This window comes from Anguilla anguilla, chromosome 1, assembly GCF_013347855.1.
Source record: "Anguilla anguilla isolate fAngAng1 chromosome 1, fAngAng1.pri, whole genome shotgun sequence".
Taxonomy (NCBI): domain Eukaryota; kingdom Metazoa; phylum Chordata; class Actinopteri; order Anguilliformes; family Anguillidae; genus Anguilla; species Anguilla anguilla.
Window position 1 is genome coordinate 58,937,659 of NC_049201.1, and position 23,059 is coordinate 58,960,717.

Here is a 23,059-nt window from a genome sequence, read left to right on the forward strand (position 1 = left end):
AGACTATCTCTACCTTTTCAGCTATTTTGTTTAGTATCACATAGAATCAAGAAAATTGCAAGCCACCAATATAACAAACATTGGTGAATACAAGTGTATTCTCTCGTCCAGTAAAGTTCTGTGTTCCCTTCAGTGGGTATGTGAGTGCACAGCATTGGATAGTCTACACATAAATGATTTTCTCACTCAGCTTAGAAACGGCATAAAACTGTAATATTTAATATTGCTGCAATGCTATACAGCTTTTCCACAGCATATCAGTAGCAAACACGTTCTCTGTATGTGAATAATTAACACTCAATGTCCAGTTTACTAATTGTAAGTTTAGCTGGTTGGCTAGGGTAATCAGAAACACAAACAGCCGTGGAGCAGCACACGGTCAGTGTATGGATTTGGGTCCTCGCGTCCTTACTGTATCCTAGCAACCAAGGGAAAGGCCAATTAGAAGGTGTGCAAAAATAGTCAACAACTGCAGATACCCATTTAAAAAGTATTGAGACATTCAGTGTGTGGGTATGTTATGATGCAAAAAGTATCACGCTATTTTATGTGTTAAATTGGATAGTTAATGTTCAATTTTAGTCTTAATTTGTTTAGGAATTGGAACACTTTCTCAACTGGCACCCCTTTAATGTCAAGTATAGTGCTCCGTTTTATTTCCGGTAATTCGAAATCAGGAACATTTGAAGGTAACGGACAAACTTTCAATTTGTGAGTGCATGTGATATTTAGTGTTAAATGTGAACATTGTGGTGGTGTTAATATGTTAAATGACCAATGTGACACTTTGCTGTAACTCGACGTCTATTCGTAACTTTATTTAACTAGCTATTACGAGTTAGATTGTTAAGTTTTTCGTAGTCTAACAATAGCTAGACTAGAATTTACTAGTCTATAGCTACCATTAGCGTTCATTTCGCTAACTAGCTTACACAGATATCGATCTACCTTTTTGAATATTTTTTGCCTGTTTTGTAAGTTAGCTAACTTGCAAACGCTATGGCAAGCTAGCTAGCTAAAGTTACATAAGTGGTGAATAGTTTTCTAAAGCTAAATAATATATTACTGAAACATTAAGTTCATATTCATTCTTTCTTTTGTTACCCTGAGAGACCCAATATTTCATAGTAAGCAACGTTGCTTATGTAGTAACAATCTAGCTAGCTAAAGTTAGTGAGTTAAATTAAGGTTAGCTATCTCCTTTACTATTTAGCTTGTCAGCCAGTAGCTTCTTTCTCGCTGACACTGTCTAGCTAAATATGCTTGGGTCCGCTGTGCCACATGTCAAGTTATTTACGTTACCATCGCTATAATTGGTTAGAAAAACGTATTACATGTTAGATCACCCTTTGATGCAGCCTGGATAAAGCTTACAGCCCATTTGACAAGTCAGATCCCCACTTCTGCATTCATTATTTCTGTCTTTGTATTAATATCTGACCTTCTGTACCCTGAAACTAGACTCTCCCTAACAGAAGCTTATGAACACGCACAAATGGAGAACTTCATCCTCTATGAAGAGATTGGCAAAGGGAGCAAATCGGTGGTCTATAAGGGGAGAAGGAAAGGAAGCATTTTCTTTGTGGCAATAATCTGCTGCGAAAAATCAAAGAGGGCAGAAGTGACCAACCACGTGAGTGTCAGAGGATGTAGTCTTCAGGGCCTCCATGGGTTATATCTGGGTAATGCGACATAAACCAACTTAAAAAATAAAACTGATAATTTTTTGGCCTGAATCCCTCCCTCCCTGGGTTGACTGTGATACCTGTTATTTTTATGGTACTTCACAATGTTGTTTCTAAATCTACAGTTTACATTGGTTGCAAGCTCAAAATGTACTAGCTTCCCTCAGTTAACAAAGTTAATCTTTTGAGTTAAAATGTACTAACTGCTGCAAAGTGATTATCCATGTAGGTAATAATTCTGGGAGTGTAATGGGGATAAAGTCAAGTTGTTATAATTGGAAAATGCAGTATTCTATATTAGTGAACTTGCGCTTTATTCAATAAAGGAGAATGGCCTAATAGAAATAATCAAACCAAAGCCCAGCTTGAACCTGATTCCTCTTCATGAGATGAAACCTGATGCCACACATGCTTTAGGGTTCTGTCTGGATAGGGTCGAGTAAAGAGGGATGTTTGTGGCAGATGGAGAGGGATACTTGTTGAGATCACTACATTTCCCTTTCATACAGACATACTCATTGTGCTCATATTCTTGGCAGGTGCGGCTGACCCACACTATTAAACATGTGAATGTTGTTTCCTTCCATGAGTGGTATGAGACCAGCAACCATCTCTGGCTGGTGGTGGAGCTTTGTACAGGTGAGTTTTTGAGGAGTAGAAGGGTGACTGTGTTGTAGAGGGATGTGAAGTTGACTTGTGGAGGCCTGCGTGGGTGAAGGAGATGTGCGGTTGTGGCAGGTGAGTTGTGGAGATGGTTACAAGTGAGGTATGAGTGGTACCTGAAGGACTGTTATCAAGGTACATGTAGGTAAGCTATCAAAGGGTGTGTAACTCAGGTCTGTACCAGTACATTGCAGACTTGTGGAAGTGCCTGCAGGTGAGTTGCAAAACTGTATGTCAGTTGCGGTGGTGTGTGTTGGTGAGTTGCAGAGGTATGCACATGTGAGTTAAAGAAAGCCTTTATTTCAGTCACACTATGGTAATGTATGTATACCTGATGTTTGAAATATGTTCTGGATGCTCTGTTAAATATCTCACCATCAGAATTTTAAACTGGGGAGTGTTCAGTCTCTTTCATTGATTCAGCACTGAAAAAGCTCTGCTCAAGCATGAGGAGGTGTCTAGAATACAATACTGTTTGTGATTCCTATCGATTATCCGCAGAAGAATAATGATTGAGATGCCTGTCTCGTCTGTGACTGTGTGAGTCCCTCTTTTTTGACTCTTGGTTTGTGAATCCCTCTTCTGATTTGTGATTTTGGTTTCAGGGGGCTCTTTGGAGGCGGTCATCGCTCAGGATGAGTGTCTGTCTGAGGACGTTGTGAGAGAATTTGCTGTTGATCTTGTCAAAGGCCTGAAACACATCCACGATTCTGGCGTCATCTGCTGTGACATCACTCCCGCTAAGGTAACATGTCTGTCTGGATCAAGCTACTTTCGCCAATTTCAGCAGCACGCAGGACTTTTCTATCTTTTACTTACACATATTTGTAGTGAGTAGAGGCCCTAGAGAAGGAAATGGCACGCAAATACTCTCCAAGTGAACACATCTGTTGCACTGATACAGTTCTCAAATCTGGATAACTCCAGGAAATGTTTTCACAATGCCCACCAATTGTAGGGGAAATCAAGTTTCCCATGGATCAGCTTTTAACAGTTTACAGTTTACAGGCATTTAGCAGACGCTCTTATCCAGAGTATCCATTGTATCCAATTATACAGCTGGATATATACTGGAGCAATGCAGGTTAAGTACCTTGCTCAAGGGTACAACGGCAGTGTACTACCGGGGAATCGAACCTGCGATCTTTAGGTTACAAGACCAACTCCTTAGCCATTATACTACACTGCCACATTTTTAAATGTCACATTTACATTTGTCTAACGGTAGTTTGTTTGGGTCTTCGCTGGTAGACTGAAGTTGCATGAACTAGATGACCAGCCACTGTCTAAATACCTTTTATCTGCACTGTTTTGTGCTACTTTAATAAGAGTAATGTAAAAAAAAAAAAAAAAAGTAATAAGTTAATAAATATTCTAAATATAATAAAATCACATGAATGTTCCTTTTTTAAATTGGATCCATGTAGTTACCATTTTGTATCTGTGTTAACTGTTTTACTTTTGCCCTTTGTTCAGTGTGTGTGACAGACCACATCTGTGAGAAGTAGCATGAGCATTGAGGCAGGGAAGGGCATTAGCAAGCTGAAGAAGCATTAGTGCTTACTTAAGTGATCTTGTGTTTGGATCTTTTTCTCCAGATCTTGCTGGATGGCCCTGGCACACTAAAGTACTCCAACTTCTGCCTTTCCAAAGCATACGGAGAGAGTCAGGAGGACGTCATTCGGCGAGTTATGATGTCAGATGAGGGAGGAGGAGGAGGTGGGGAGGGTGGAGAAACCACACCACGAAAAAATATCAAAAACCGAATCCAAGGTAAGGCCCGGGTTTCTGATGTTTTCGCCTCATCAGGCCTGTGGAAAAAGAATGGTGGTTGCATCATTTCCTCCATGACACATTGAGTCATTTATTTACTTTATACTTTCCCTAATTCAGAGTCATTAGTCATTAGTTTTCTTTTTCTTATTTTATCGGTTTATCAAGCTAGTTATTCGAATTGGCAATTAAACCTAAGTTCCTTACAGAAGGTTACTGTTCCGGTATCCCACCCAGAATTCAAACCTGTCAATTGCAATTCTCTTGAATAATAAAATGCTCCAAGACTCATACCTTGGGGGTACTACGAAACGGAGGCAATGTCAGGGCTTGGGAAAGTGGCATCATCTGCCTGGCTTCTAGACTTTTCCGTTCTGCTAATTCTGTGCCCCCCAATGTCTCGTTTCTGTTGTGGCCCTCCGGTTCTGGAATGAGCTTCTCCTGCGTTCAGAAACTCTGCCCACATTCCAGTACACGTCTTCAGGCTGCACCATGGCTCCCCTCACCCTCTTTAGCTATTCTCTTTCTGTTGGAGTTTCCTTTTGGGATGTAATTATAGATATATTTTAGGGAACAATATAGGAATATATGGTGGTTTTAACTTTTGTTTATGATAGTAGTTGTTGGTTTGTTTGGTTAACTGTACACTTGGCCTTCCGTGCCTTTTTTGGTGATATCACAGTTTTGTGTTCCTGAGACTGTGACTGGTGTACACTTGTTAGTCTAATTAAGCTTGTCTGGTAAATGATTGTAACTGTTGTGCGATGCTTTCTATAGGGTCTCCAATGTACTGCGCACCAGAATTGGTGCAGGGAGAAGACTGCACTATTGCCAGTGACCTCTGGTCCCTGGGGTGCATACTGTATGAGATGTTCACAGGTTTGTTTTTATTATTTCTATTATAGATTATGTAAAATAAACTACACATATTTGATTGGGTATGTGAGTCAGTGTAATAATCTGTAGGTGATTGCTCATCATAGCGAAGCCCTTGTTTTGACTGCACCGTGTTCATTTGCCAGGAAAGACGCCATTTTTTTCAGACAGTTTATCAGACCTGATCGAGCTCATTCTACATGAAGACGTGCCCCCGCCGAGGCAAAAGGGTATGATTTAATGCATCTATTAGTGGAAAAAGCACAACCATGAAGGGCAATATTTTGTTCCAACATTGAACGATAAGTACTTTGCTGAGTTTTAATGTGCACTTTTACTGTTCTGGGGAAAAAAAACTTGATCTGATTTAACTGAATCCTAAATCAGATGTTGTTTTTTTGCAAAGGCACGACCGCCTGCATGCCCACTTTGGAGTTTGAGAGCCTACTGCATGGACTGCTCCAGAAGGACCCTGACAAAAGGTCAGATTCTATTCGCATGTTGGAGAAGTTCATTCAGACTGAAAGACTCACTCACAAGGTCAGATTCTGTTCACATGTTCGAAGTTCATACTTGACTGAAAGACTCACTCATGCAACCCACTGTCTGACATGGATTCATGCTACCTGAAGAGAACCCACGTGTGCTACACTATGTCAGCAGACCGGTGTAGGAAAAGTGTAATCAGAATGTGAAATACACAAGCTTGCTTCACTTCCCTTTTCATACCTTAGGCTAATGTCTACGTAAGATTCAGTTTTTAATATTTTGTTTTCACTTCAGCCACGAAGGACATCTTGAAGTCCAGCAATAACCAAGTGTAAACACTGAGTGGAAAAAAATAAAAATGGGGTTTCTGTGCTGTTTTTTAAAGTGTTACAGATAAATTAGTTAAACTATAGTAATGCTGGGAAAGTGTTAAGAATGGTGTTTTGAATTACATCTTGTCGAAAATTGGGGACATTTTCAGTAATTGCTAATATGTAATATGCTGCCCAAAGCCATTTATTAAAAACACATCACTGTGCAGCCCATACAGAATATTAATAATAATGCATGTTACACGATGTTCTGGAAATAGTGGGTGTGGTACGGTGTTTGACTTCCTGTCAGTTATTTAGAATGGAATATATTTTTATACTCCTTGTATGTTGGAGTATATTAGAATATGTTGTATGCCGTAGAATTCTGGGAAAATTGGGGGAATTTTGATAGTAGTCTGTCTTAGGAGCTCCAGTTTGCCTAGCCCTTTATTTATTTATTTATTTATTCATTCATTCATGCATTTATTAATTAAAAAATGTCTGTACCACTGTTTGCAAACTGAAGGCGGGACAGGTGGGAATGAGCTCTGGGTGGTGGCTGTGCGTTTGTGTGCTGTGTAAACATTGCTGTGGCGTGTGCCCCGCAGGATGAATTGGGATCAGCTACTCTCTCACTCCTTCTGGAAAGGAGCTTTTTCCGAGGAGCTGACCAATCTGAGTGGGGAGGCCTTGGACAGCTCCAGGTGACATCTTGCCTTCCTGTGTTTCTCTCTCATGCCTTATAGCCAATCAGGCTCCCCGTAGCTACAGTATCAGTAACAGTGAACTCCCTGCTGGCTCCTTTTAATGTGTGTTTGTTCTGTTCAGGCATGTCCACAACTTCCACCAATTGTTGTACTGAAAAGTCACCATCATACATGAAACTTCAGTCTGGAGTGATTACTAAGGTGGACCGTGAAAGCTGTTCTAAGCAAACAGCCAGGCATCGGTGGAAATTGGTATAAATTAAATTTCACACTGACACGAGAATCTTTTTTAAAAAATGAATGCAAGGGGTAGAAAAAAAAAAAAACTCAACCCAGTGAGACATTAATTTACGATATGCAGCATTTCTAATCATGTTTTGGTATTAGGGAACAAAAAATAAATAGGTACATGGATACACTTCTTGTTTTTGTTCTGGCTATTTTATTCTTTGTTTTGTTTTTTTGCCAAAAATTGTTGCTTTATGATTAACACTGCTGCTGAAAAATCATGAAACCTGGTTGGTTCGTGGAGGACAGTTTGTCACATCCCATGAGAAGAAATGCACAATTAATACCCAAAGGCATCATGATTCAGCTACAAAATCCACAAGGGCAGCAAATTGCCAAAATTTTGAAGAATTTGCTATAAATCAGTGAACCACATTGCAGCTCACTGTACACTACATGGATTTACTGGATAGACAGGTGAGAGTGTTCGCTGTGATTGAACATTTAATCAACCATTTAAGCTCACACACTAGAGATATTACACTGCAACAAGTGTAGACAGAGGATGTCTTTCCTGGCAGCCAGTTGAGATTTATAGCAGGTGCACTTAAGTACAATAGGCCAGTGTTTTTACTGTTAGGGCCAAACATTTTCTGAGAATAAGAGTATACTGTAAAACCAGTTTAGGGGAACTCACCACCTGCCTGACCAGTATGAATGTCTGTCCTGGTTCCTGCGTCATTGCCTGTCTTTCCTTCTATGGTGTGTGTACAGCCAAACCTGATACGTGCTCTGTGTAATTTTGTTTTGTGCTTGTGTTAAATAATGGTGCGTGGTGTATGCTATGCTGTTGCATTGCTGGCTGGTGTGTGACTCTGTGTCACAGAGGTATGGAGCAGTATGAGGTACCTCCCCCCAGCGATGAGTCACCAAGCGACCCCATTGCAGTGACGTCACAGGGACCAGGAGAGGTGCAGGAAGGGGTGGGGCCAAGCAGAAACAGCAGCCAGGTCGTAAGCAAGTCATTTGGATTAGGTAATGTTTTCCAGGAGTATGACAGACAGACGTGCGTGTGGGCACGTGGCAGGCCTGTGTGTGCGTGCGTGTGTGCATGTATGTACGTGTGTGTGTGTGTGTGTACGTACGTGCATGCGTGTGTCTTTGCACATCTCTGTTTGTTTTGCATGTCTGTGTGTACCTCATTATTAACCTCTCAGTGAGGTCGTGGGGATACACGTGTTAATCTTCCTGCAGTATAATGGCTTTTGTTTGCATATAGAGCAGGATCCTTAAACAAGCTTTTAGTGGCCATGTTCTTCCAGAACACACTGGCTCTAAAAGCCTGGCTGAGGAAGGCCAGTGCAGTCTGGTACACTTGTACAGCTTTATTGAATAGTCATTCCACTGTTCAGGCATAGCCCTCTTTGAAGAGTGATTTTAGGATAAATCCCAAACTCACAAAAAGATTTGAAATGTCAAGTTGCATCTGGTTTTAGCTTTCAAGACTCTGTCCAAATGTACCCTGTTCCAATTCTAATTCTGAGAAGGGAAATATCCAGTGTTGGTATGGAGCCATGCTACAGCGACTTTGTCTTTGTATAAATGTTTATCAGTGGGTGATAGTGTTAGTATGGGAGTGTGTTGTTAAAACTGTAAACAAGTGTTTACAGGAAATTATGGAATTATTCAGTCTCTTATTGGTGTTGTATACCATAGATGACTTTTTCACAAACCACCATAAAGCACATGAAGTTTAAACAAGCATAAGGATGGCTTGTAGTCCCATTTGAAATGATGTTACATTTTTCATTTCAGCATTTAGCAACATACATACTGGTTTGGGCAGGAAACAGGGCTCATAGTAAATCTTCAGGGTCACACATGTTAGTAGAGTCACTAATCTTACAGCATAAAGCGAGGGTGCTGTTGGTGTAAGAGGGAAATAGAGAGTGTATTATTAGGAATCTAGTTGGTTGAGGGTTATAGGAACAATTAGTAAACCTGTTAAAAATGTTTATGGTCCAGTGTTGGGTGGGATCCAGGTGCAGTTTAAATAGCATTTTGTGCATTTTGAGCTGCAGTGGGATATGGGCAGTGATGGATGTGATTGGGCAGGGCCGTAAGCTGGTCAGTGAATGTGGAGCACTATGGCCTGGCGCGAGTGTGAGTTTGGTATATAGAATGCAGGTAGGAGGGTTCTGCTGTTCCTCTTGCTGCACAATGGGCCAGGACCAGAGATTTGTGTTTTACTCGGGACACCACAGCTAGCTAGAGGAGCGTTTAAAGGTGTTCTTCCTGATCGAGTGCTGGTTTTATGCCAATAGCACGTAAGCGAGCATCTCCTACATTTGAAACTTCTGTAAAGTCAAACTGATGATATCATGAAAGAACTGCGTGAAACCAGGCCGTTGGCTCAACAGATCCCTTTTGTCCCCGTTTTGTGCACAGCTTGTCTGTTGGTTCGATCATGTGAAGCGTCGCGCTGTCTGAACAGCCAGTGCTGTTGAGGCCTGTGAGAGGCTGCTGTGTTTGTGACGTGTTTGTCTTTCCATCACACAGACAGCATGGCTGAAATTAGGCCTAAGAGCGCTCTCGATGGCGAGGCCAGGGAATCCATCTTCCTCCTCAGGTATCGGCAGTTCTGCAGTCTCACTCGCTCCCCTCTTTTTTGTAAATTGCTTTTGAACTAAATTATAAAGGGGCTTTAGACCCTGGCAAAATATAAGACGGCCATTCAACTGAGACAGATGGGGGTAAAAACCCAGTGATAAGATCAGCCCCACCAGCGAATAGGATAACTGTTCAGCTGCCCATCTACATTTCATTTCAGGCAATATCAACAAGAATTTAGTCTGTCTGTAATATGTGATATTTTAGTTTCTTTTCGTTTTTTTGTTTTTAAACACATTAAAACAGCTCTCGGCCAACTCCCAGAACCAGTGGTGCTACAAGAGAGACGGTACCCAGGACGGTCCAAACACAAGTGAGCGCCGCGAATCGCGAATGAGCTCCCTTGGGCCCTGCTCCACGAGTGCTCGTGTTCTGAGCGCTGTCCAGAGATGTGCGTGACTGAGGCAGAGGTTGCACAACTCTTACCTGACTGTGCCAAAATTACCTGAAGCATTTGATACCGGTGCCCTCTGCTGCTTCAGAAAGGCATTGCACCCACTTTGATATTCAGGGTTATACGGGGTTTACATCATAAACATGTGTAAAAAATTATAAGACATTTATTGTGTGTGATACACATATTTTCTGCATTGAAATACATACACACCCTTGGCAGGCTTTAATCTAAAGTTGCTCCTACTCTTGGGTTCTTGTTCCATGCAGCTGTCAGACCACTCAGCCTAAATAACTACCCCTGATAAAAGCTAAGATTGAATTTATATTACATACACATTAATCACACACTATTATGAACAGGTAGAAACAGAAGAAAGTTTTTCCACCACAGTTACCAACAGAGAGACCTGTCAATCATTTATCAGTGTATTTTGTCATTTTCAGTCATTTTGTATTTCACAAAATATGTAGTGTCAACCTTCAGCATTACTTTACTGCATAAAAGTGCTGCCATCCAGTTGTTATGGATACTGTAACCAAAATGTATCAGTGCAAACACATTCTAAAAAGAGGCTTTCATTTAAATATGATTTTGCCTGCAATTTGGTAAATGAAGACGCTTAGCGTATAATTACTCCTGTATGTGGATATGTAGGTGGAATTGAAATTCTAGGCATTAGCTTGGCAATTACGGCGTATGATTTGAGAATATTTATGCTTGGTATGTACAAGAATAGATCACCCATTTAATATCGGTTCAAATCTATGTTCAAAATGGGCAATTGAGACTCCTATTATTTTCATTTTTGCATTACCTGGTTACATTTAAATCTATAGAATGTGAATTGTACATAAAACGCATAATAATGTCTGGTGCTTATCTTATAAAATGAAAGAAAGTGCCTGGCACTTATGAAATGAGCTAAGTGTCTTGAATTCAATAGGACATGCCTGCTTTGCTCGTGACTTGTGTGGCAGTAGGAGGATATGATGCTGATTAGCCCCCCGTGTCTAATCAGATCTCATGCATGTTAGGTAACATGTTACATCGTGCTGTCATGGATACAGTGTTATAATTATAGTCATTATGAGTAGTGTTGAAGTGTACTGGCTGTCCCTGTCTGCCAGGGGAGCATGTTTATTGGTGGGCTGAGGGACGTGACGTGCTGCGTTAAGGACCTGGTGTACACGGACAATGACCTGACCGTGACGCCCATCATCGACAACCCCAAGGTGAGAGAGGCGTCTGAGCGCGTGCCGTCGCCTTTCTCTCAGCCAGTGTATGGTTGGTTTGGGAACATCAGGCTTTATGACCCCAAGAATATTCTGCAGCTGTAATGTGCTGCTACACACTGATTTGTTTGAATAAATAAACACTTGTTCTGCACAGCAAAACGCTGTGATTGGTTTAAATTAGCGAAGCTAAACGGAGATATTCACCATTACATATTTCTCTTGATTACTTGTGACGGTTCCACATCATATGGAATTTTTGCAGTTTTGCATGATGTCTGCAATATTGTGAACTACATTCTACTAGATCAGTGTCTAGACACTGCCAGGCGTAGTAATAGGAACCATACCAAACACTGTTTAACTGTTACACCCTATTTGGCATGTTAATATTACTTTGAATACTTCTGGCTTGTTTCTGTATGTTGTGGAGTTTAGCTATATACAAGATTTGAATCAGAAATGATGTAGGAAAAAAAATTGAGGTGAAAATATTACACGATCGATTTTTATAAAATGTTTTTCTTATAATATGCTGTTCTTTGCTAGATCATGAAGTCGGCCCCGGTGAGATTTGACTCAAAAACACTGATTGTCCCTGCACACTCAGGTAAGGTGATGTGATAGTTGGGAATATTCTGAGATAGAAATGGTGCTTTTGGGTAGCAGCTGTAAAAATGTGTATCAGTACACAGATGCCCAGGGTCTGTTTCAGCACTGAGGAATTAGGCTGTTCCCCTGTACTTAACGGAGTTGGGATGTACATGTGATGCATGCAGCCTCACATTCCTGCTGGCTGTGTTCCGGTCTGCCTCCGGGCCCGTGAATGGGAGGGCACAGTAACTCCAGCCCACTGGAGGGGCACAGCTCTCCCAGCAAATGGAGCTTTCCCAGCAGCATGGCAGCTGCCAGCAGGCTGCCAGTTGTCACCAAATCTCACTACCAACTCTCTCCTTTTGTACTGAAATAGTGTGGGAATTTGGGGGAGTGGCATGTGGGGGACTTGGTGATACAGTTTAGGTACCAAAAATGGGGCGACACTTAATTTAAAAAATGCGGTTTTGTGCCTTTTTGGCTTTTGATTTTTGACAGCTGTCATTTTCAATAATGGAAAAACAATGTGAGTAGTCATATACCTTAATTTGTTGTTTATTATACCTAGTAGTAATAGAGACTCTTGGCAAGTTGAGACTTTTAAAATGTATTTTCTTGGAAGTCATGATGCGAGCAATTTTTCCTCTGCTATCTGAAATGCACACTAAGATGTAGAAGAATTTGAAGTCTCCAGGGGGACAGGTGTAGAGCATGTGTGGACCCAACCCCAATGTACACCCCACCCCAAGCATCCACATGCACACACGTGCACACACACACACACACACACACACACACGCTCACACAGTCACACACATACACACACACACACACACACACACACACTCTCTCTCTCCCTCAGCTGACCCTCTCCCTCTGTGTGCAGCTGACAGGCTGTCCTCCATGAGCGGCGGGGACTGGAGCGCCTTCCTGCAGCAGCTGTGCGGGGCGCTGGAGCCGGGCGAGCGGGCGGGCGGGACGGTGCGCTCCAAGCTCAACCTGCTCTGCTACCTGTGCACCGTGGCCAGCCACAAGGACACGGCCACCCGCCTGATCAACTCCCCGCTGGTGAGGGCCGCCGCGCGCCCCCCTGTGCCCCCCCCCCCCCGCGTGCTCCTGCCGTTTCGGGAGGGTCAGCTGGGTGTATTAGGGCCAGAGCCTCCGGGCTAATTTAAGCATCCCCGGGTCACGCTCCCTTTAATCAGGTCCAAACAGCTGTTACGCTGCGCTCTGCTGTGTGTGTCACTGAGGCCCACAGGCACGTCCTCACTGGAAAGGCTGTAGTGTATAAAACAGGTTAAGCACAAAAAGGATTTTATCTCCATTTCATGGCCCCTTTGAATATTTCCCCCTAAAAGTAAAAAGTACTTGGGAACCTATTTTTAGTGGTGCATTTACAAGTTGTAACTATAGCAACTACACAAAAAATACAGTGTAGTTGCCATATTTCGTTGTGCAAGTTTCTGTTCCTGTTGCTTTGAAGACCACACCCCGCCCGTTCCCCCCATGAAGGTTTCATTTTCCTTTGTTTTAGAGGTCTGTGTTGCTACGTGCTAAACTGTGAACTCCCAATATCTGGTCTCTGACACAACACAAGTTTAACTTTATCTTTGTTTCAACATGTTTATAGTAACAAATATGAAACATATTGTAACATGTTGTCCGCTGTCTGTCCATTAAAAAAATTCCTGTGATGCACATTTGGCTACATTTTTGCTGTTTTCACACCTGATGACCACAAGAGGGCGAACTGACTGTATTAGGTAGAATGAGAGTTTGTTCAAATATTGTGGCTACTGTACAACTTGTTGGATCATGCTCTGTATGTTATCCTACCAGATCACTGCACCCCCATTATTAAAAGAATATCAGCATTATCAGCATTTACCTGTGATCCTGAGGAGCCCACATTTAGCATTTTAATGAACTGTAAATTATCAGGTAAAAATAATTTGTTAATGAATGTCTCGTGCAGCACAAGACATTCAATAACAAATGTGAACTTGTGCAAAGGTATACTCTATTGACTCCACTTTATTTACAATGCTTTTCTCTTTTCTCATATAGTTGCATTTGCTGACCCAGCACCTGCGCACGGCTCCAAACTGGGATGTGTGAGTAGCAACAGATTCCTTCTCTCTTTCAGGCTGTTACTGTGCAGAAAAGTGACTGAAGAATGGAATAATAATGTCAGAATATTGTGTATCCTCCTCAGTGCAGTAGTAGCTCAATCTCTTCTCTGCTTTTGACTGTAATGTATGTAATGAGAACACGCGTGCTCACAGAAACAGGAGTGCATCGGGAAGACATGGTGTGCAATGAAAACGGTGCGTGTGTGTTTCAGGAAAGCAAAAGTGATGCGGGTGATTGGGCTGCTAGCCTCACACTGTGTGGAGCTGAAGAACGATACACCAGTCACAGAGGTCAGTGTGTTGCACATGTGTGGTCACAGGTCACACTCACGCAGACACAGGCCAGTGTGTTACCCACAAAGACTTGGTGGATGTGTCACAGATTTGGTGACACACACAGCAAACAGCAGTGTATCGCACACTTGGGCTTACAGATGTGTTTCAGATGTGTTCACGATACTACACACCCAAACTTTATTTTCAATTAAGTACTATTTTTGCTACAGCACATTTCACCCTTAAAATTTTTAAACGAAGCAGCTGCAAGTAACTAAGTTACCTAACTAGTAGCTGCCTAGCTACTTGATGATTTATTTGTCTGTTTCAGTGACTGACATCATTCCAGTGCTGCCAATCTAGCCAATCTCTTTGCTTAGCATAGCCCATTCCTTTGAATGTTATGGGCTAAGGTGTAGGTCAGTGTAGGTCTTTGATTGTTTCATCTGATCATGTGTATTGTTATCTCAATATCGTTTTCTACTAGCTAGCTAGCTTTAGCACTATCTCTGCAGTAACTCTGCTCTGCTGTTATCTGTATAGCTCCACTCTGTCTGCTCTGGCAGCGCTGTGAACGTCCTGATTGGTTGTTAAGATTCAGGCGTGGCAAAATTTGGAGTGGCTGGTTACGGTGCCTGGGGCAGTCACAGAGACCAGATTTTTTTCTTATAGCTTTCAATTTATTATTGAGATGTAAAGGAAATTTAACCAAATATCAACAAAAGTGTTTTAAAACAAACTTGCTTATCTCATCGTTAAAAACTTAAAGATCTGTTTTTATATTGTGCTGGTATTTCTTTCCTTCTCAGTTAAACAGTGGTGCAAGCATTTCACTCCCAAGAGAGAGGTGTGGTTTAGGTGCAGGTTGCCTGACCAAGGGGTGCCTACTACACTGCCTGTGTTCGCATGCCTAATGTTTACCAAATTACTTACAAATTGAAATTGAGGCTTCAATAATGCCTGACTGAAACAGAAGAGAGTTTCAATGGCCTGCCAAAACATATTTATTTGAGCTATTTTCAATAGATCTGGTTCAGGCACTAATGGATCGACTACTAATGGTAGTTAGTGAAAGTGACATGAAGACCATTTCATAATATTTTCCCCACAAAACATTTGTCCAAGTTGTGGATGTCTAGATATATAACTTGCCACATCTTGCAGGACGAAGCTATTGAGAATGGACGTGGCTGCCCCATGGACACCACTTCACTCTGATTTTTTCAGGGAAAAGGATATCTAGAATATTTATATGTTTTAAGAAGCTCAATTATTTACCGTATTATTGCTGAGTAGATCTGTTTGCCATCAAAATAGATTTTTGGGGAAAAGCTTCCCTTGTCTCCATGTTCTGCAGTACCTCCAAATACCCCCAGATGGCAGCAGAGATCTGCAGCACTCATATTTATGTATTTTTTTGTCCTTCACGGAAGAACCCCACCAAAAACCTTTCATGAGTTGGATTTCAAAAGATGGAAATCCAGTGTAATGACTGTAAATGGAGTATTTTGGCAAAAATATAATGACGGTGCTTTAGGGACAATCCTGCACTGTCCTGCCACAGCAGGGGTAGTGTCAACAACTTATACAATCTTCTGAAATTCACTCTGGGCTAAAATAACAAAAACAGGACCTATATCTGATGTGGAATTTGGTGCCGCTGCCCATTGTCCCGGTTTGTGTGAATTTCCATGAGGTGGATTTAAAGTTCTCTTTGCAACAGCCACTGTGTGTAAATATATTAGCTAGGAGAGAGCTATGAAAGAGACAGAATGGCTGAGTACAATGTTGGGGAAATGTGTGCCAAGCTGGACGTGATCTTTTAAAAGCCATAATGCTGTTCGGAACATTATTCTTAAGGGTCCGGGAGTCTCAGTGTTGTGGATTTCAGAATCACAGCATTGTGGCCTTCAGACCTTCTGTGCAGTAGATTTCAGATTCTCAGTAGCACTTTTTCAAAGCCTTGGTGCCATGTAAACAGCAGGAAGTAGAGTGTCATAAATTACATTGCTTTGTGCAGAAATGCATGTCATCTCCTATCTGTGACTGAAATGGTTTCAATTGCAGGTCACTAGTGTGTCTTATAATACCAGCGATAGCTGAATGTGCATGGTGAATGAAGACTGCTGCAAATTTTTAAGTAAACATTTTTAGCAAACGTAGAGCCAAAATTCAGTGTAAAAATGCAATGTGTTCTCTAAATAAAGATATTCTGAGGTCTTTTTTAAGATTACACCTGGCAATGACCCAGTGTTGAACCACTACAAAGTAATTACTCCTGTTTCTTTTTAGTATCTGACATTTGTGTTGCTTATTGATCGTAATATTTACACTACCCTTGGTGGTATTGCGAGATTCAAAGAGAAAGCACTTCATTTGAATGATAAGTCGAAAATGAGATCGGGCTCTAGCTAGCTTGTTCAACATGAGTACATTAAAGCAGAAATGGCTCCTGTGGTTTTTATGTATTTTTTTCTATTTCAAAAATTACAAAAATATCACAAAAACTATTAGGAATCCTGGTTTTAGCCTTAAGTGATGAAATCTGGAAGATATATTCAAACTCTCATTAAATCTCTTTGGTATTTTCTCAGTCAAAACAGAACACTCTACATTAAAATATGTATAAACAGTGTGTGTTTATATTTAAAAATTCACTTAAAGTGCTACATCACATTGGTTTGAAAGTTGATGCAGTTGTACATTCCATAACCAGGACAGTGTAACGTGTGTTTGGGCCCCAGAATTTGAAGCTTGCAATTTTTCAAATTTACTTTAAGCCAACAAGTTTGTTAATGAGTTTTTCTTGACATGTACAATATGTCAATTTCTACATTTCTACGATGTGGCAGTGATGTTCAGCAGGGTTGGATCCAAATTTGAATAATTGAAATTATAACTTCTTATCACCTGTTTTTTGTTTAATTTGTTTATTTATTTTTAACTTGTGTGCAACTATCAGAATACCCAATTATTCTAGTAGTAACACAATGCTAACAACCTTAAATCCCATAGTTTATGAAATGGAATCACTTCTCGGTCACCAAATGGTGATTATAATGTGTCTTCACAGCTAATATAGTGCAAAGTAAGTTATTGAGTAGATATTGTTTTTCAGGAAGCTGAAAATGTCTATGTTTAGTGGTTTGGTTTGAGCATGGGACTGATATTCCATAACAGTAATCTGCAAAAAGTTATCTTTGTCATTCTGGAAGTAAGACAGGTGTGAGTGATTTTTGGAAGTGAACACATTTATTTCCCATCGCTATTTTCCCACAACTGTTTTTGGGTTGTTGTGCAGTCTTCTCCAATGCATACTTAAACACTCTCCTAATTAGGTACCAAATTAATAATGTTTTCCCTGACAGTTACTAGCTCCCCCAACCTCCATCCTCGTCCCCCTGGCGCCTGTGACCCAAATGCAGGAGCTACCTCTAACAGGAGCGTGTCTCTTCTGAGCCCGCTGCTCCAGCACGCTTCCCCAGAACAGCTCCGCTGCCATCTCTGTCTCTGCTCATCTGCTTTTCCTATTGTCTGCAATCAGCGCTGTGAAATGAGCTGGCCCCAGATCAGTTCTAATATTAGCCTGTCCCTCAGGCTCCTGGTTGCGCTGGCTGCAGCTGCCTGTTGGTTGCACTTCTTGATGAGTGAGAGGTGTTTTTCTCTTTCTCCGTCTCCATTGCTTTCTCTCCTGCTCTTAATTTCTCTCATACCGTACCATATCCCTCTCATTTAGAATCAAGAGCTGCTTTGTTAGCATGACGTGATCCTCCGTACCCTCCCCTTTTCAGAATAAATCAAGAAAAGGCATATATTAATTAAAATAGAAGTTATAACCTATAGAATTTACATCACCTGTTTTTAGACTTGTTTTGAGATATGTGTCCTTTCGTTGGTGATATTTGGAGCAGCACAAACTCCCTTCAGTTTCAGCTTCCCCCAACAGTCACTTGCTGTCTCTGTCTGCCATACTACACCCCAGTCCCTCCCCACGTGATTGGCTGAGTATCTATGGATCTTGAATGCAGAGATCTTGGTGGAATCCTTGTTTTTGCAGACATATTCTTTGAAGTTTGTCATGAAAAATGAACCGCTAGTCCTGCCTTCTCCATAAAGCCCTCTCCAGCTGCTCTACTGTTGCAGGCAACTCTCTGGGTCCTCATCTGCATGCACAATATATTATGCCTTCAGATTAAGAAAAGATAATAAAAGAGACAGGGAAAGAGGTTGCATCATTAATCCCCTTTGTATCTCAGAGAAGAATGACAGAACCAGAATAGTTGGCAGTATGTCATTTACGTGAGTGAAGGGCGACTGCAGTGCTGTCACACCAGGCCCCCCGCTGTGCTGTACACTCGCCTGTTTGCTCTTTCAGCCTGTCAGTCTTTCAGCTGCCTCGCCGTCCTCTCTCCGAAAGGCAGTCTTTGATATGCTTTCGTTCTTGAGTGCTTGGCCTTGGTAAAATACATTACATGGCCCGACGTATGCGGACACCTGACGTCCAACATTTCATCCAAAATTATGGGCATTAAAATGGCGTTGGTCCACCCTTTGCTATAACAGCCTGCACTCTTCTGGGAAGGCTTTATACTTGATGTTGGAGCATTGCTGCAGGGATTTGCTTCCATTCAGCCTGAACAGCATTAGTGAGGTTGGGCGCTAATTGGGCGATTAGACCTGGCTTGCAGTTGGCTTTCCAATTGATCCCGAAGTTGTTGGATGGGGTTGAGGTCAGGGCTTTGTGTAGGCCAGTCAGGTTCTTCCACATCGTTCTCGACCAAACCATTTCTATATGGACCTCGCTGTGTGCCCGCGGGCATTGTCATGCTGCAATGGGACATGGCCTTCCACAAAATGTTGGGGATACACAGATTCATCTACAGTAGAATGTGATTGTACGCTGTAGAATTAAGATTTGCCTTCACTAGAACTAAGGGGCCTAGCCCAAACCATGAAAAATTGCCCCAGACCAAGGGGCATCCAGATGCATTTTTTCTTATCGTGTATCTACCAGTTAGGTCATGGCCTCAGTAAAGGGCAAAATAATTTTAAAAAGTAAAGAGGCTCTGCATTGCTGACCACTGGCAAGCTTTGTATATTCTAAAAGGCATGCAGAGGGCTGGAGTGTATATGTACAGTGTATGTATAGTTGGGTGGCACTCTGTTTGTCTGTGTGTGTTGTGTGCAATGATCAAATAGGCCGGTAAAGTGCTGATCTGGACTGTACCAGAGTATTGATCTGTGGTACTTTATCAAACTACATTCTTTTTATTGATTTTCTGTTTTGTGTAGCCACCTGTTGGATTCTCTGCATAATAGAGCATAATGTTTTTACCCTTAAGGTATGCAAGAAAGCAGTGGCTTTATATATTCTGCGCAGATGTTTGATTCAAACAGATGTTTTATCGTCCATTTTTAACTGTATGGTACTTTATCACGCCCATTTATTTTCAGAAAATACAAGTTTTTATTTGGAAGATTTTCAAGTCGGAATGTTTCAGTATCAACTTGAGACAGAATTTCAGTGTTAACAATACGAAATTAACCGTCTTGGTACCCAGAGGCCTGGATTGCCTGGTCTACTAACAGCGTAATTGTGAACCGTGAGGATCCAAAAGAAGCGAGGTGTCTCCAGAAGGAGTCCGTAGGAACGTGTGAGCCCAGCTGAAATGGTGCTGTCCGGTCCCTGCTTTCCCAGGCCCTGCACGCCTTCACAGAGCTGGTCCGTGAGAACTTCCGGAACAGCAAGCTGAAGCAGTGCCTGCTGCCACCCCTGGGGGAGCTGCTCTACCTCATCGCCAGTCAGGTGAGAGATATGACTCATGTCAGCCAGCAGGACATTTCTGCTGCCTCACACGCTGTGGGCATATCAGCGGGTCCGTATCAATCACCTTCTCAGCGCGTTCTTGTCCAGGGTGACTTTCATCAGTTTTATTTAATATCTTACACATGTACTGACGTACTTCATAACTCACACTTACACAGCAGGGCCACAGAGTTATTGGGTGGTAGAGGTGGAAGTCCTAACCTACAGGCCCATCCATCTATCTCACCCCATCGCCCTGTGAGTTCTGTAGTACTGCTTTACCTTTAGTATGTTTTGTCTGGTTAGCTGGCAATACTATAGCCGCAGTTGTCTTTAGCATTTCCTGTAATGCATTGGGTTGACCAGGATGTCGTAGTATTCAGGATGACAAAAAAAAGCATTCATAGCTATTGTACACCACTGATTTAATTTATGTCGCAACGTTGAACTATGATTGTTTTGTTTTAATAAGGACTACCAAGCCGTATTGCTATTGATTTAGCAAACGTAAATATATGATGGCACTATGTACTGGGGCTTTTCTCAGGTATCAAAGAGGTGACAGAAATGTTCAGAGCCACTGACCGTAATCAAAAGTTTCACTTTGAAGTTTTCAACTGAAGAAGTGATGCCAAAGATGTCTTTTTCTTTGGTCAATAACGTTAGACCATGTGAATTATTGTTTTCTTCTGTATCCTGCTGCAGAGAACTGCAGGAATAAAGGCTAAGAAAACTTTAGGACTCCCTTGTAAATTTGACATTCACTACAGCATGCTTTCCCTGAGAAGTAAAATTGTAAAAATTGCACTAAAAAAATTAATAATAGAATGTGTGGGCTTGAAAAGGGAATTATGCAGACAAAGTCTGCAGAGGAATTACTGGCCCTGAGCCATTTGTATATAAAGTCTGTCTACTTATCACCCAACACAGTGGCTACACCTGTCACCATGCCATAGTGTAGACTGAGGGATCCAAGACTCAAACTCGCAACCATCTTATAAGTCTAGTTTCCTAACCACTGTGCCATTCAACTGTCTGAGTATATTCTGAGCACTTCCTACGTCCAACTGGTAATGTGACTATAAGGGAACGAGGCCCCTAAGAACAATGAGCAAAGAAGGCTCCGGAAGGAGGCCTCAGGGCCATGCTGCTGAGAATGTGGGCTGTACATCTCCGGTTTGTGCTTATGGTTGTAGTTTTCCTATCCATAGCCTCTGCACAGACTGATAAGTATTTTAATATATAAAAAATACTAGCTGCAATTACGCAGTTGTTTTACACAGAGGAAAATGACATGCCTGGTGCGTAACAGTGAGCCATTCCAGGTCTTTCTAAATTCAGGTCAGTATCAGTGAGCGGAATCCACCCACAGACACCAGGAGGCCCAGCTGCGTCTTGTAAAATCCGGAATGGCTCAAGCTGCTATGCGTTGGAAGCTGTGTCTTCTTCCATCCCCGATTTGACCTGAATACTTACCTGCCATATTTCCATATTCAGAGGTCGCATTACCGCAGGATTCTGCATTTTTCACACGGGACGGGGAAAAAAAGAGAATGAAGAATGAAGCAGATGGATTGATGTGGCTCACATTAACTTCTGAATACAAAACACACACAAAATATGTTATCTCTAGCCACCCACTGCAACAGCAACAAGGTTGATTGACAAAGTGATTTCACGTTGTATGCTCTTTGGTTTTGACAGTGAATGTGTAAACAAAAGCACAGCCCTTCAAAAGCTCATGAAAAAGCTGAAGATTTTGACAGCTTAAGGAGGAGCTTGATTTTGTGATCTGATGCTTTGGACACCTGTTGGAGAGTTAGCCATCTACCCTATTACAGAATGTATATGTAAAAAGGGCTCTAATTCCTACACAGACCACCTGATGTGGATGTAAATACCTTCACTTTAACCTCACATTTTGTGTCAATCCAATGTGCTGGATTACAGAGCCATAACAAAAATTGTGTCCCTGTCCCAATACTTTTGTATTGAACTGTTGAAGAGAAAATTTACATGCATTGGTGTATTGGAAGACTGCACAGAGAATTACTCTGTTACCAACATCAGAAAGAAAAAAATCATCATGTTTTTTTCCGATCGTATTTAATGGAACATACAGAGTGTCAGAGTATAAGAGAAAATAAACGCTAAAAACAGGCCAGGACTCATAGTTGTTGATGTAAACACTCAGCCAGTTGAAAGGGTATCTCTTTAAATAAGCAAACACATTTTGAATACCCTCAAGAATCCATAAGCAGTAAATAAGCTGTGGACTGTATCCAGAGCTGTTGCGACTCAACTTCAATAGGCCAGTATTCAGTTTCCAACCACATCCTCCCAGCATTCCTCAGTCACACAGGACCCGTCATTTTCTATGTGGAGCTATTTATGAGTCGCACCCCTTTCTGTGTTTACCCTAATTAGGAGGGGTTCTGTGTTCCTCTAATTGTTCCCCCAATGCACCCCTGCGGTCCGCCCCTCCTCTCACCACTTCCTCTCTGCTTTGGTCTCGGGCCTACAGGAGGAGAAGAGAGAGAGCCCAGGAGGATTGTGGGCCGTTCCTGCTGCCGCCTACACTGTGTTAACGAGGTGCCTTCGGGAAGGGGTAAGACTCCTGCAGGGGGCCGTGCGCAGTAATGATCATCCTTTACACCCCGTAGGTACTGTTTGCTCACTGCTAGGCAGTAGGCCACATGTGCACCTGGAGCAGGGCAGTATGGGAGAGGCCTGCTGGCTAACCCAGCTGCTAGTGCAGTACACTGACACAGATGCACAGGGTCAGCTGTGCGGTTGGTGTCTGGAGGACGCTGTGATTTTATTTTCACGAACTAAAATGAAAGTGTTGGAGCGGAGGACTGGATTCCTGGTTAGTGCTATGTATAGAATCTGACATATTTATTAACAGATGGGTACGGTGCGAGAAAAACAGCTCCGTAGATGAAAGCTGGAATGGAGTGTCTTGTAGACATACTGAAAGAAAATGTGGCACTGTGAAAAAATGGTACTGTCACTGCTGTTCATTTTCATTTCCTTCGTATCTGAAATTTCCCATTTAATATCGTGTATAAATAATCAGCTCCTTTATGAAGAAAAATAGAAGAATTTGCTTTGACCTTTTTCATTATTGCAGTTGCTAGCAAGTGCTAGCAAATTGTGTGACTTATAGACAAAAAGCTGATGGGTGCAATATATTTTGCATAAGTAATTATACGCA

General features: G+C 41.8%; 1 protein-coding gene across 4 annotated transcripts in view; it reads left to right on the top strand.

Moving 5' to 3' along the window:
* Nucleotides 1–522: 522 nt before the first annotated feature.
* ulk4 (unc-51 like kinase 4) overlaps nt 523–23,059 on the top strand; it is a 108,408-nt gene continuing 85,871 nt past the window's right edge. For 2 of the 4 annotated variants that reach the window (XM_035413352.1, XM_035413363.1), the window contains exons 1-19: nt 523–711; nt 1,462–1,633; nt 2,225–2,324; nt 2,954–3,093; nt 3,947–4,121; nt 4,899–5,000; nt 5,144–5,227; nt 5,404–5,479; nt 6,409–6,504; nt 7,622–7,770; nt 9,295–9,364; nt 9,652–9,718; nt 10,930–11,034; nt 11,584–11,644; nt 12,515–12,696; nt 13,696–13,742; nt 13,973–14,051; nt 19,735–19,842; nt 22,367–22,450. In XM_035413352.1, the coding sequence (XP_035269243.1) occupies nt 569–711; nt 1,462–1,633; nt 2,225–2,324; nt 2,954–3,093; nt 3,947–4,121; nt 4,899–5,000; nt 5,144–5,227; nt 5,404–5,479; nt 6,409–6,504; nt 7,622–7,770; nt 9,295–9,364; nt 9,652–9,718; nt 10,930–11,034; nt 11,584–11,644; nt 12,515–12,696; nt 13,696–13,742; nt 13,973–14,051; nt 19,735–19,842; nt 22,367–22,450 (2,040 nt within the window). In that variant the 5' untranslated portion in view covers nt 523–568. Of the gene's footprint in view, nt 712–1,106; nt 1,128–1,461; nt 1,634–2,224; nt 2,325–2,953; nt 3,094–3,946; nt 4,122–4,898; nt 5,001–5,143; nt 5,228–5,403; nt 5,480–6,408; nt 6,505–7,621; nt 7,771–9,294; nt 9,365–9,651; nt 9,719–10,929; nt 11,035–11,583; nt 11,645–12,514; nt 12,697–13,695; nt 13,743–13,972; nt 14,052–19,734; nt 19,843–22,366; nt 22,451–23,059 lie in introns of those variants that run through there. The other 2 variants (XM_035413374.1, XM_035413384.1) reach the window with 2 other exon arrangements.